This window comes from Ranitomeya variabilis, chromosome 4 (genome assembly GCF_051348905.1).
Source record: "Ranitomeya variabilis isolate aRanVar5 chromosome 4, aRanVar5.hap1, whole genome shotgun sequence".
Lineage (NCBI taxonomy): Eukaryota > Metazoa > Chordata > Amphibia > Anura > Dendrobatidae > Ranitomeya > Ranitomeya variabilis.
The window spans coordinates 71,638,135-71,652,020 of NC_135235.1; the positions used below are offsets into that span (position 1 = coordinate 71,638,135).

General features: G+C 43.3%; 1 protein-coding gene across 6 annotated transcripts in view; it reads right to left on the minus strand.

The window, feature by feature from the left end:
- Positions 1-3,547: 3,547 nt before the first annotated feature.
- The window catches only part of PLEKHA1 (pleckstrin homology domain containing A1), a 50,767-nt gene continuing 40,428 nt past the window's right edge, over positions 3,548-13,886 (minus strand). For 4 of the 6 annotated variants that reach the window (XM_077258695.1, XM_077258698.1, XM_077258697.1 and 1 more), the window contains exons 6-12: positions 13,270-13,401; positions 11,465-11,599; positions 10,737-10,805; positions 10,569-10,633; positions 10,009-10,072; positions 9,230-9,319; positions 3,548-4,775 (exon numbers count right to left, since the gene is read on the minus strand). In XM_077258695.1, the coding sequence (XP_077114810.1) occupies positions 4,488-4,775; positions 9,230-9,319; positions 10,009-10,072; positions 10,569-10,633; positions 10,737-10,805; positions 11,465-11,599; positions 13,270-13,401 (843 nt within the window). In that variant the 3' untranslated portion in view covers positions 3,548-4,487. Of the gene's footprint in view, positions 4,776-5,231; positions 5,310-9,229; positions 9,320-10,008; positions 10,073-10,568; positions 10,634-10,736; positions 10,806-11,464; positions 11,600-13,269; positions 13,402-13,886 lie in introns of all 6 variants that reach the window. The other 2 variants (XM_077258700.1, XM_077258701.1) reach the window with 2 other exon arrangements.

Genomic DNA, 13,886 nt, shown 5'->3' on the forward strand with positions numbered 1-13,886 from the left:
CTGATTACATTCCAGAGGTTTTCAATGGGGTTCAGGTCTGGAGATTGGGCTGCCCATGACAGGGTTTTGATGTGGTGGTCTCTAATTTTTGCCAGAGATGTAGGTCATAACATTTTCATAGTCCAATCTCATAGGCCCGGCCAGGCTCCTTGTTTAATGATGAAGTTACAGTGCATTCCCCATTCTTTTTGATAAACTTGCAATGTAAACAGGCTGCCACACACCTGAAAAATTAGCTAAAAGCTTGTTCGTCAGGTGAAATGATCTTTTGTGCTGCACAAACGATCAACGTTCTCGGCAGCACATCCTACTGGGTTAACAGGACTTTCATTGCTGAGAAGAATTGTCAGTCTATTAGATTGCTCAGTGCCCTTCTGATGCGCAGTCTCTTTAAAAGGCAAGGGAAGTATGGTGGCTCAGTGGTTAGCACTCCAGCCTTGCAGTGCTGGGGTCCTGGGTTCAAATCCCAGAGAGGACAACAACTGCAAAGAGTTTGTATATTATTCCCATGTTTGTGTGGGTTTCCTCTGGGTTCTCAGATTTCCACCCACACTCCAAAGACATTCTGAATCCATTGTGAGCCCCAATGGGGACAGTGATGATAATGAAATGTGAAGAGTTGCTCACTATGCACTGAGGCGAGATTGAAGCCATGCAGGCCCACCTGAATGACTGAAAACCCCAGCCTGCCATGAGGAACATAAAAAAGCTAATTTCCTCCTGGTAGCAGGGTTCTCAGTGCAGGCAGGTTCACAACGCTATTAACCTGCAGATCAACCCCATATCTACAGGTTAAAATGTCCACTACTAGGACAACCTTTCTTGAGCTGAATGTTTGGCACCTAGTGTTGGCACTCGCGCTCCCAAAGCTTATGTCACACAAGCCCTGCACCCAATCAGCGCCCCACCGTCAAAGAGGAAGTGACAGAGCCTTGGCTTCCTGTTCATGTTCAATATGGCCGAAGGCAGAGACAGGGACGCCAGCGCTGATTGTGCTCAGGACTCAGTGTCATGACTGCAGGAGAGCCCCAGGAACGCGAGTGCCGACACCGCTGGAACAGCACCGGAGTGTTTTTATTTAATCAGCGCCAAACATTTAAATCAAGAAAAGGTTGTCTTCGTAGTGGCCAACCCCTTTAAGAGTATTTTTTTTTTCCCCATAACCTTTAAAACGTAGTCCGTCAGCACAGAATTACAGTTCAAAGTACAGGCGCTCTGTGCACCCTTGGCCAAACATTTAAATATGTCTGCACCCCTACCCCACTTTTTTCATTGACAGCTCTCGCATTATAGAGCCAAAGTGTAACGAAAGATGGAAAACAAGCAGGGGAGACGTTCTCTTAAATGTTTGGCCAATCTTAGGGGGCGCCAAGCGCCTGTACCGGGATTGAACAGTCATTCAGTGCGGACAATCACTTTAACACTATTTGTAGCAGTGCTTTATAAGGGTTACCTGGTTCTGTAACATCGATGGCCACCAATATCATTCCCTCCATCATTGCTTTGTACTTTTAGTAGCTTATGTCTCCAGTCTGGCACAAAACTGGGTTAAAGTTGCAATACCAGACACATCCACTATTACGGAGTACTTGTCAGAGCCTGATGAAGGATGGAGAGTACTTTGGCTTCCATAAAGAACGGAGGTCTAATGGGTAAGGTTTCTCCTTGTGGAGAGTGACATACCAGCTCTGGCTTGTCAAGGTAAGGAGGCTTATTCGCCATGCAATGCTACTCTGGGAAATGTAATATGCAAATTGCCTCTTCTGAGAAAAAGAGGACTTGAACTCTATAGCGCCACCTGTTGGAAGTAGCGATCCTACAAGTCACAATCAACCCTTTAACGAGTCGTGCAATATGACAGGTTTCCTGACCTGAACCAGAGGCCTATATAAAATCTTGGCCTCACTCTGGGTCTAAACCAACGGCCACATTTGCCTAAGAGGCGACGAGTTCGGGTCAAGAAACTTGTGGCCGGCCCAGGAATCGCAGGTGAAAAAAACACCACCAACGTGTGAGCTAGATTCATACGCGAGTATAGGAGTCATATTTTAAGGTCCATGTTACAGCACCAAGTCCCACGGGATCTTCTGACCTGACCCAAGCCCGAAAGGCATATATGAGACATTGGGCCAAAATAATCATTTCCTATTTATTCAAGTCCCCTTTTCTTTTTTTGTGGTACTTGATTTATTTATTTTTTATTTTTTGCACAAAATTCTTCAAAAAAAAAAACAAAAAAAAACACAGACACGTGGTTCATTTATTTGCAAAAAAAAAAAAAACGAAAAAAAAAACCGACTACTATCTATCTGTTTCATTTTCCCCCACCAACTCTTCACCACCAAAAAAGTTGTAAATATGCGCCAACTGAAAAGCTCTCCAGAAACCTTACTCCAGTGCAGGGACTGGAGTGAAATATTCCAAATTTTGCAAATTGAAAGCCATTTTTTTTTTTTTTTTTTCCCCTTACGTTCTGTGCCTTAGTTGAAATCCTTAGGTCTGTCAAAACCTCCGCTTGCTGCCAACCAATACAAACTTTCACCGTTTACTTACAGGGTATAAAATTCGGTGTTGGTCACATGATGGGCACGAGGTACACGGCTCATTACAAGACACCGCTCGGATAACTTCTGTGCACATGTATCTCCATCAAGTGGCCAAGAATGGGTTTCATCCTTTGAACGTTAATAAAACTTTGTATTGACTGACAGCAAGAAGAGATTATAAACGGCAAAGGACTTATTTTATTTATATCAAATGTTTCATTACACTAAGGATAAACTTTAATTTGCTAAAACTGATATCTCTATCTATGTTCCTTTTTAGAAAGTGAACACTAATAAAAAAAAATAAAAAATTACGGTACATTAAAAAGGAAAAAAAAAAAAATGGGATAAAGACTTTAAAGTAAAATCCAAGCCCAGTTTAGGCAGCACTCATGGCGATATGGTCTTCTCAAAGCATTAAATCCAAGTGTTTCGTGTGCTGGACCCCTGATGACCTAATGTATATGATGGAGTTCACACATTGCAGACATTCTGATATCACAGCATTGCTTCCATTTCACAACAGTTTTTTGCAGAAAAAAAAAAAAAACCACCAAAGAAACAAAAATCCAAACCACAGTAATCATTCAATAAAAATTGCAATGTATGAACAAAGCATATAACTAGTGATGAGCGAATGTGTTCTGATAAGGTGTTATCTGAGCATGCTCGGGTGCTAAGAGTGTCTTCGCTGTGCTTGAAAAATGTGTTTGAGTTTTAGCTGCTGCATGCCTCGTGGCTGTTCAACAGCCGTAACAAACAGGTAATCCCTGCATGTGTTTCTGCTGTTGAACGGCCACGAGACATGCAGCCGCGAAGACTCAAACATTTTTCGAGCATGCCAATGGCACTCTTAGCACACGAGCATGCTCAGATAACACCTTATCAGAGCACATTCGCTCATCACTACCTATAACCAGTTCCCAGTAATGCAGAGACAGACTGCGAACAATCATCTAATACTGTCAAGACTTAGATCTTAGAAAAAAGCACTACAGAAATGAAAACTGATATATTTATTTCAAGTGATATAGTCATAAGGTGCATTTCACGCACACTATCAAGGAGAAATAGTTCTTATAAATTAGAACCCACCACCCACATATAAAAAAAAAAAAAAAAAAAGAGGAATTTTGGGATGTCACTGATGGAAGCACATGGTTACAGCAGACTTGTTATCAGCAGATGACAAAACAACAGTCTTACACCACGAGATTCATCACAAGGAATCAGCAGGCACTTGAGACATGGAGACCAAACAAAAACGGTAGAGGAACAAAATGGTCTCCAGGAACTTCACGGAATAGGCATCATGACTTGACTGCAGGCACGGCGAGATTGAAGTTCACAAATGGAGAGCTCTAAAAAGGTAACAATAAGGTAAAATCCATTCCAATACTTTTCCACAATTGTGTCCCCCAAAAGTGGCACTGAAAGAGAATGTGCAATATATGATGGGGACGAGAAATGGTGGCAGGAGGTCAGGAGCCGGTGAACTCACAGTGGTCCAGCTTTCTTTGCTTGCAGACAGGCATTTATTGCATTGCAGCAAAGGCTTCGACAAGAAAATACTGCGTTAGCAAATGTTTCACTAGGATGTCTGTAGCACAAGAATGAATAAAACCGCTATAAGGGCAAAAAAGGCACTCTATGCCAACGGGGCATGCTCTGGTGTACTGACCGCTGTCACGCAGTTCCAGAGGACGGACTAGAGTCAATCGTCTCTCACTTTGGCCGCAGCAGAAGAAAGTTCTTGACTTAAAATTATTTGGGGAATGCATTTCATCTTATGCCATTGGTCCTGGAAAAAACAAAACAAACCCACACCACCGATTTGAGAGTAAATGGCAGGTCAGGAGGTGGTGTATTGTAAGATATGAAGACTGGACTGGTAAAGCCATATATTCTCCAAATTTAGTTCCACGCATCCTTGCATTGGCTTCAGACATCAGTGACGGGCAAGCTGGCATCATCGAGGTCAACAACCACTGGTTCACACAAGTTAAAGGGCGCACTGCTGGGCACAGGAGGAGTCACTTTGCTAGCCTGGTTTCCTGCAGAGACAGTCGGGATCTTGAGGTGTCCTGGCTGGTTCTTGGCGACGGCGTTAGAGTCATCCCTGTGCCGATAAGGAGGCCCGGGGTCAGAGTGCTGCGCTCGGGCGGGCGAGTGAGGGAGGCTGAAGGAGCGAAAAGAGGAGCTGAGCTCAGAGCATGAAGCGGGGGTCTCCTGCAAACAGAATAAAGGCAGGTGATGAGACGGGAACAGTTACTGAGAACATGTTAGTAACAGCCAGAAAGTCAGCGACCGTGACATGTACGGTGGGCCAGATCTCATCCTGTCCTTACAAGACTAAGCTGTATACACGGGGTGTACGAACTGTCTTATAACCTTTACTTACCAACTCAAGGCAAAACTGCAGAAGGCAGCAGTTAGGGTTACGGGCGTAAGACAAAGCAGACCATTCATGTGAGCGTCTGGCTCAGTATTTTCATGGGATGAGGCATGCTCTGCCACTGTCATCGCACAGCATGCAAATATAACAGCACGGTGCAGTGCGGCTGTGTGCACAGAGTCCACTCTGGGCAGAGGCGTTTAGTGGATGGTGGTTATGTGGATGTGGGGGTGGGTTACATGGCGAGAGGCAGCAATTAGTAGTGTGGGCATGCCCTGCTGCCCATGTACCTCGGAATACAGGGATTTGAAAGACGTCTGACCTGTCGCATCTGCGGGGAGACAGGGCAGGGTGGGAATTAAAAACACCTTAAAGAGAGTAGAATAAAAGGAAGAAAAACAAGAGGAAGACAAGATGAAAGAGAAACTGGAGAAAGCTGCGGAAATATAAAAGCAAGGCTGAGCACACAACTACAAGACACAGAATAACATTTACTAAAGAGGATGGTTACATATAAGATTTACGATGACAGGTTTATGGTGGTGGGATCCTCCTGCGCAAAACAGTTTTTTTTTTACAAACGTTTATTAAAAAAAAAAAGTCTCCAAGAAAACAAAGGAAATTCAGAAAAAATAGCGCTAAAAAGTATACCATATGAATATCATTTGTTACAAATAATTTATGGTAACACAAAAAGATATTGAGCAACCGTCAATGGGTCCTCATTAAAAATGTTTTAGCATCTACAGCTACATAGTAAGAATTAATATCTCCATGGTAACAGACTACAAACCAACCTTGTTGTAGTCTGACCCTTATTAATGTAGGCATAATGCACAGTTCCTTTTCAATGACCATCTTTATCCATAATGATTATGTTTGGGACTTCCTTCCATTTATCATGTGACTGTAAGGGAATAGGCAACCTTACTCTGCGTCAAGTCCCTTATGGTCATAGAATCAGTGACAAGTCAACATGACCTGAAGAAACGAAGGACGCTCCTTTTGACAAGAGCCTGAGGGTGTGCGATTGGTACATCTCCAATAATATAAGTAAATTAGTAAATCCTAATCCTGTTTTTTTTCAGCTGCACTTACACCTCATGGGAGTGGGATTAAAGCCTGGCTTGGAGTCTGTGTCCATTCTGGTGGAGTCGGAATAAAAAAAATTGGACAGACTCCTAGAATATAAAATAAATTGGGTACAGTGGTACAATGCAGGATGTGCTGTAAAATTTTCATAAGAATTTGGGAATGTCCTGTAAATGTCTGTTCCTGATCTAAGGATCTCTGCTTTTAGTTGAGATGAATCTGTGCTGCACTTTCTGTACATGCTCAGTAGTGAGGCAGGGCTGTGGGGTCATAGCTGAGATGAATCTGTGCTGCACTTTCTGTACATGCTCAATAGTGAGGCAGGGCTGTGGGGTCGTAGCTGAGATGAATCTGTGCTGCACTTTCTGTACATGCTCAGTAGTGAGGCAAGGCTGTGGAGTCGTAGCTGAGATGAATCTGTGCTGCACTTTCTGTACATGCTCAGTAGTGACCAGTGCTGTGGAGTCGTAGCTGAGATGAATCTGTTGTAGATTGTAAGCTCTCACGAGCAGGGTCGTCTTATTTTGCTTTATTGCTGTATTGTTAACATTGTTACCTATGACTGTTGTGTTTGAAACTGTTAAACTGTAAAGCGCTGCGGAATATGTTGGCGCTATATAAATAAAGATTATTATTATTATTATTATTATTATTATTATTATTATTATTATTAATCTGTGCTGCACTTTCTGTACATACTCAGTAGTGAGGCCGGGATGTGGAGTCGTAGCTGAGATGAATCTGTGCTGCACTTTATGTACATGCTCAGTAGTGACCAGTGCTGTGGGGTCAGAGTCAGGGAAATTGAAGAGTCGGAGTCTTGAAGATTTGGCTTACCGACTCCACAGCACTGGATAAAAGAAGTGTAGGCAATTCCAAGAAGCAGTCCAACCCGGCATACTTCACAAGGTTTTACAAGGTGATGTATATATTTGTAAGGCTGGAAAATCTCTTTAACTCCATTTTAGCCACAGGTAAATGACATTGCTAAAGGCCCCGTCTCACATAGCGAGATCGCTAGCGAGATCGCTGCTGAGTCACAAGTTTTGTGACGCAACAGCGACCTCAGTAGCGATCTCGCTATGTGTGACACGTACCAGCGATCAGGCCCCTGCTGTGAGATCGCTGGTCGTGTCGGAATGGCCTGGGCCGTTTTTTGGTCGTTGAGGTCCCGCTGACATCGCTGAATCGGTGTGTGTGACACCGATCCAGCGATGTCTTCACTGGTAACCAGGGTAAACATCGGGTTACTAAGAGCAGGGCCGCGCTTAGTAACCCGATGTTTACCCTGGTTACCAGCGTAAATGTAAAAAAAAACAAACACTACATACTCACCATCTGATGCCCGTCAGGTCCCTTGCCGTCTGCTTCCTGCTCTGACTGAGATCCGGCCGTACAGTGAGAGCACAGCACAGCGGTGACGTCACTGCTGCGCTCTGCTCTCACTGTACGGCGGCACTGTCAGAGCAGGAAGCAGACGGCAAGGGACCTGACGGGCATCAGATGGTGAGTATGTAGTGTTTGTTTTTTTTGGTAACCAGGGTAAACATCGGGTTACTAAGCGCGGCCCTGCGCTTAGTAACCCGATGTTTACCCTGGTTACCCGGGTGCTGCAGGGGGACTTCGGCATCGTTGAAGACAGTTTCAACGATGCCGAAGTCGTTCCCCTGATCGTTGGTCGCTGGAGAGAGCTGTCTGTGTGACAGCTCCCCAGCAACCACACAACGACTTACCAACGATCACGGCCAGGTCGTATCGCTGGTCGTGATCGTTGGTAAATCGCTATGTGAGACGGGGCCTTAAGTGACGTCTTCTTTAGCTCTTCCGTCTAGCTAAATTGATGCTAGTCTTGATTAATTTTTAAGTTGCACGTAACCTTTTTAACCTGATTTTTGGTGTTTGATAGGTTGTGGTTGACCATTTCTTCATAAGGAAAAATGTTCTGATAATAGATCTGTAGAGCCCAAATACTAGATACATTTGTCCAAAAAAAATGGAGGAAAAAGCGCCAGATGTTCTCCTATAGTATGTAAATTTTATTGCTCTACTCCTTTCTGGAGCAAACAGCTCTGTTCATCAGGTTGTATCACAATTTCTTCTGGTACAAAAAACCTACAATAAAAATTTCCAATTTTTGGATGTGGAGCTCAACCCAGGTGCCCCTTCTTTCTTTTTTTTGTACCATTTTATATGCACTTGTGACTGGTACATATAAACAACCAGGTAAAATATTAACACCAAAGCTCAAAAAATCCACAAGTGAACAAATAACCATAATAGATTACCAGCACTACAAGCCAACAAAAAAAAGTATCCAGACCGTAAACCCAAAAACCCAACCCAAGCCAAAAATCCAGACAACTGCTGGATTCTAAACATGTTGCACTTTTCCAGAAGATGACCACATGGTCCACTGTGCCAGAAATTCTAAGAAACTAAGAATTGTGCCCTCAGCAGCTCAACTTCACCTACTGAACTTTCATTCCCAGAAGACCCAAAAACCATTACAATTAGAGGAACTGACACGGCATTGTGGGCATCTGCAGGTCACCATCTGGCCAACCGCAAAATAACTACTAGATTATAGTTCTTCACACCCACGGGCACATGCTTGGGAACATCGGCCATGGAATTTTCTCAAGATAGTGAGAACTGTACTGAGCTTCTTGCATTTTTCTTCAAGAGAAGATTCAGTAGACACAGAACAGGAATATATAGTGAAGGAAGGAATACAGAAAAAAAATCGTGTGACCAGAAATACCTGTAATTTAGTCTAAATGGAACCTTTCATGAATCAGACATTGGCGGCGTTCTTGCTCCCATGTATATTTTACTCTGCAGTACTTCAGAGAAAACACTTTGAAAAGCCATCCAGGGACTGCGTGTCAGATGACTAGTCCCAGGGAGGTCTCCGGCAACATAAGGAGAGACCCATCAGTCATGAGGTGCGTGGAAAGGAGCACACAACAAGGACCAGCCTCAGACTAGTCATCCAAGACAGTCCCCAGCCAACTTTGTGTGCTTTCTGAAATGCCGCAGTGTTGCAGAGTAAAACATACTCCGCAGCAATAACGACGCCGGTGTCTGAATAATGCTACCTGTGGATCGGCCAGCATAAATCTCATGACAGGTTCCCTTTATGTCATAACGTCATAGTGTGCAGTATCCGCATGTACTACAAGATGATGGAACCTACAGAGGCTGCGGATCTGGCGGGCCCACGCAGCGCTACAATGGCACCAGATATGGCTCGAATCCAGCTGTGCATTTCTTCCGGACTGTCTGCCTATAGTAATCAATAAAAAGACAAAAATAAAAAGTTAAAATCTATATGAATCAATAAATACAATACAACACTAATGCACAAATGCATATTAGTGTAGGTGCAAATTGATTCGCAAGATTCAGCCCATTGGCCACGATGGTAATCTGTGAGCCCCAAGAACCGCCTTGTTTGATGACATCCATAACTGACTCCCCATTAGCTAACCTGGCACACATGTGACATCGCGTCAGGCCGACTAATCAAAAGAACTGTCTTAACCATGTGTTTACTGTTTCTATTCAGATTGGTATAAAAGGGAAAGATCCTCCTATGAGGAGATGGATCCCCTACGTGACATTAACGCCTGAGGACACCAATTGCAACATTGGTTTAAATGCCTCCATGGTGGTGATGAGCCATGTAGACACGTTGTAGACCACTGGTCGATATCAGGCTGCAGCACACACACACACACACACACACGACAGTCACCATCAATGGAGGCAGTGATACAGATACCAGCCATGGGATGCCATGCTCAAGTTACCAGGAGAATGGCAGAGAGAGCACGTATATTGGCAACCACAATAGGTTTAAGAGCTTTTATCATTGCGATGTGGTAGTCGGAGTCACTTTCTCCTCTGATGCATTAAGAATTTGTAAGTTTTCACATCTTATGAGCAAAAAAAAACAACCCAAAAACCATGTACCTGTACGTAAAAAGTCCGAGAAGTCGTTACTATTTCAAACAAGTTGTCCCTCATCATTATGTCACTGCAGAGAGAAAGGAGGAAAAAAAAATAAAAAAAAAGACTGATCATCCCATGTAATGTCACAAAACGCGGTTCATCTCGTCAGTGTCACAAATAGTTTACTATGAGATCTCTGGTGCTACAGATAACGTCTACAGATCGGTACATACAAACTGATGACCAGCAAATCTCTTTGAGCTAGCCTGGTACATCATCCAGTCCTCTGAGGCGGTCGGTCTTCACTTCTGCACATGGCATCCTGGGAATCTCTGGCGCTTAATAGGCTCCGTGACGTGGCAACAAGTGGAAGAATCCGTATGCCGGATGCAGAAGTGAAGACCAGCTGCCAAGGAAGGACGGATCAGAAGTCAGACCAGAAGCGCAACTCAAGTTGCTTCTTGCTAATGACCAGTGATGCATATAAAAAAAACAAAAAAAAAACAAAACACACAGAGGGCAGCAGTGACAATGGGAAGGATACCGCAGACTCGCAGTGTAAGGGTTCTAGGACGTCTCACCTCTGTTTGCATTCCTGCACCTTCTGCACCTCTCGCAGCTGGATCAGACGCAGCGGATCTCTATCCTACAAAAGAAGTAGGAAAATGTATTAACTAATGAAAACATTCAACAAAGTAGAAAGATACTTCTGCCCATTGCAAAGGATTGGGAACGCATCACATCCGTACCATGTCAGACTTAAAATATCCTATTGTGTTCTCATCTAGAAGAAAGAATCTTCTTTTCCAGGTTTTCATCTGCACAGGAAAGCGGAAAAAGGTCATTTTAGGATATTTTCTGCTTGGATTGAGAAGTAGTATTTTAAACATGAAAAAAAAAAATTAGAATTTTCCCTCACCATTACAAAAAATAAATATATTAAACATAGGTTGTGTCTCCACATTTGTAAAATAACGTTACTAGTAAAAGGGTGGAACAAGGAGGAGAAGAAGAAAAAAAAGGGGGAAGGAAAATAACTAAAGTACAAAATGGAAAGTTGCACGGTTGGGAAGGGAGTAAAAACCTACAGTTCAATGAGCAATCGGGAAACTATCCATTGGACTTTATCACATCAGTGGGGGTCCAAATCCTGGCACCCCACCAGTCTACAGTTAAGAGCTGCGAATGGATGTAAACCGTATATAGAGGCGAAAAGCACAGTTCTATCCACAGCGTAGCGGACAGTGTCAGCACTGCATCTCCGTTCCTAGAAGTGAATGGGAGCGGAGCTGCATTACTGGGAGCAGCCATTACACAGTATATAGAGCAGTGCTATTCGGCTCCGTACACTGATTACATCCGCAGATGGGTGCGTGTGCCGGGTGTTGGACCGCCAACGATCTGATAATGATCCCCTACCCGTAAGTGAGGGCATCGATATCACAGTGCTGGACAGCCCTCTAAGTCTGTATCTTACCACAGCTCCCTGCTTGACACAGTAACCAGCTTTTATAGCGCCGCTGTCCGAGAGCCGATGGGGGGATGTGAGCTGACTCTGGGTACGTTTCAGGTTGCCTTTGTCACCCGTGTTGGCACTTTCACTTATGTCTTGCTAGAAAGAAGAACAGATAAAAATGATTGAGAAATACAGCCATTTTTAAAAAAAGGAACCAATGAAGTTTTCATAGTTCAGGATAAATGGCCCTGGCATGAATACGGGGGCGAGAAGCAGAATTAGATAACAGGGCCTACTTTGTGCCACCAATTCTCAATTCTATCACTGTTCATTCATTTTAAGTGAGGTTATTCTGCACCACTAGACACATCCCACAAATAAGGGTGCTCCCATTTCAAGGCAAATTAAAAAAAAAAAAAAAAAAAAAAAAAAAGTTTTTGAAAGAAGCAGACCCCTCCCTTATTTAATTCTGAAAAACCTCTAAGGGTGCGTTACTATGATGAGCTTTTAGAGAATTTTTGATGCTGTAGAACTTCTGCATCCATTATTTACATTCGGTAACTTGCAGTTTATTGCGTTTGTGTGGTTTTTTTTTTTAAGCATACATTTTTATACCCTTCACGACCTTGGGTATCCTGTTTCAGTTTTCTCCAGATCATTACTAATTTGTAGATACCAAACATGCATAGGTTCTTTTTTATTTAAGTAGTAAAAAAACAAATCAAAAGTTTGCAAAAAAAAAAAAAAAGCGCCATTTTTGGAGATCCGTAGTGTCTACACTTTGTGATCTTGAGCTGAATGACCGCTTATTTTTTGCGTGCAGAGCTGATATTTTCATTGATACCATTTTGGGGTAGATATGATCTTTTGATCGCCTGTTATTGTAATGTTGCAGCGACCAAAGAAATGTGATTCTGGCTTTTTGATTTTTTATTCTCATTATGGCGCATACCGATCAGATTAATTCTTTTAATATTTTGCTACATCAGGCGTTTTTTATTGCAGCAACAGCAAATATGCACTTTTTATGGTTTTATTTTGATATTTTGAATGGGGTGAAAGGGGAAAGATTTGAACTTGCATATATTTTCTGATTTAAGTAAAAAAAAAAAAAAAAAAAAGTCTCTATGGGAGACTACAAGCTGCGATCATCTGATCGCCTGTCCTACACATAGCAGGGCTTCATCTGCTTTGAGCATCAGCCACAAGGCAGCGCTCTTAGATCGGCAATGACAAACACAGGGGTCTCCTGTCATGCCAACCCATCTGCGCCCCACAGTCATGGGACACAGGCACTGACGGGAGGGATTAGTGAGGCGCTTCCGGGAAGGCCATGTTAAATGCCGCTGTTGGAGATGGACAGCATCATTTAACATGTTTACAGCCGCAGGCGGATCATGATCCACCCACGGCTGTTAGGGGGCAGATGTCAGCTTAAATGTGCTGTAAAACATGCTCAGCACCGGAGCTCGCATGGAGTGCAGGGACACGATCCATGACGCGTATATACACACACATCATAGGTGGTGAAGGAGTTAATGGCGCTTACAAGGTATAAAGTAAGCACCAAAAGCTCATAGTGACAATGTAGCCTAAAATGACCGTTTTTTAGGTCTATACACTACACAGATACCAAGAATAAGGGAGTCATGATTGCTTTGGAGACCCTAACTGTAGTTATAGACCAACTCTCGATCAATAATTGGCATGGGGCTTAGTATGGTCCAAGATTGCTATGCCCCATCCCCCTGAACAACAAATGTATATTCTGGCCAATGCACTGGATCCTGAGCGAGGACCAAGTACTTAAAGAAAAATAGTGGTACCTGTGTTGGGGTGATGATGGGGACACCACCCACTATTTCGGTCCTGTAGGAGATCTGCTTCTTGCTGCCCGAATACTCCAGCTGGTTGTGCGCACTGTCAGCAGGACACGGTTGGTCACTAAGTTTTGGTACCTATGGAGAAATAAGACATTGATTTTTCTCTTTGAAGAAATCAGTCGCTCTGATCAATATAAAACCTACAATTAATACTGTAGAAAACATACACTGAGATTTTAAAAAATAAGAAATCTTAAAGAAAAAAAATAAATAATTGGGAGATTCAACAAAACGGACTTTGCAGTTATCTAAATACAGCAAAGAGTCATGTGGGTGGAGCCACGCTCCTGAACAATCAGCTTGGGAGATGCTGGCATGTTTGGGGTCCCACAAGCCCAGGTTTGCTATCACATGCCACCGACATCTAGCACTGTAATAGTGTTTATTTGCACATAGTCTAAAGTGGTTTTCTTAAAAATTGAAAGTTGAGGATCCAACAGCTGGGACCCCCGGTGACCCAAAGACCGAGAGCAGAGGTGCACCTGCTCCACAGGTTTTTTTTTTTCTTTTCCTGGCCATTGTACAGGCAGTGAATGGAGCAGAGTACAGCGCCACGTCTG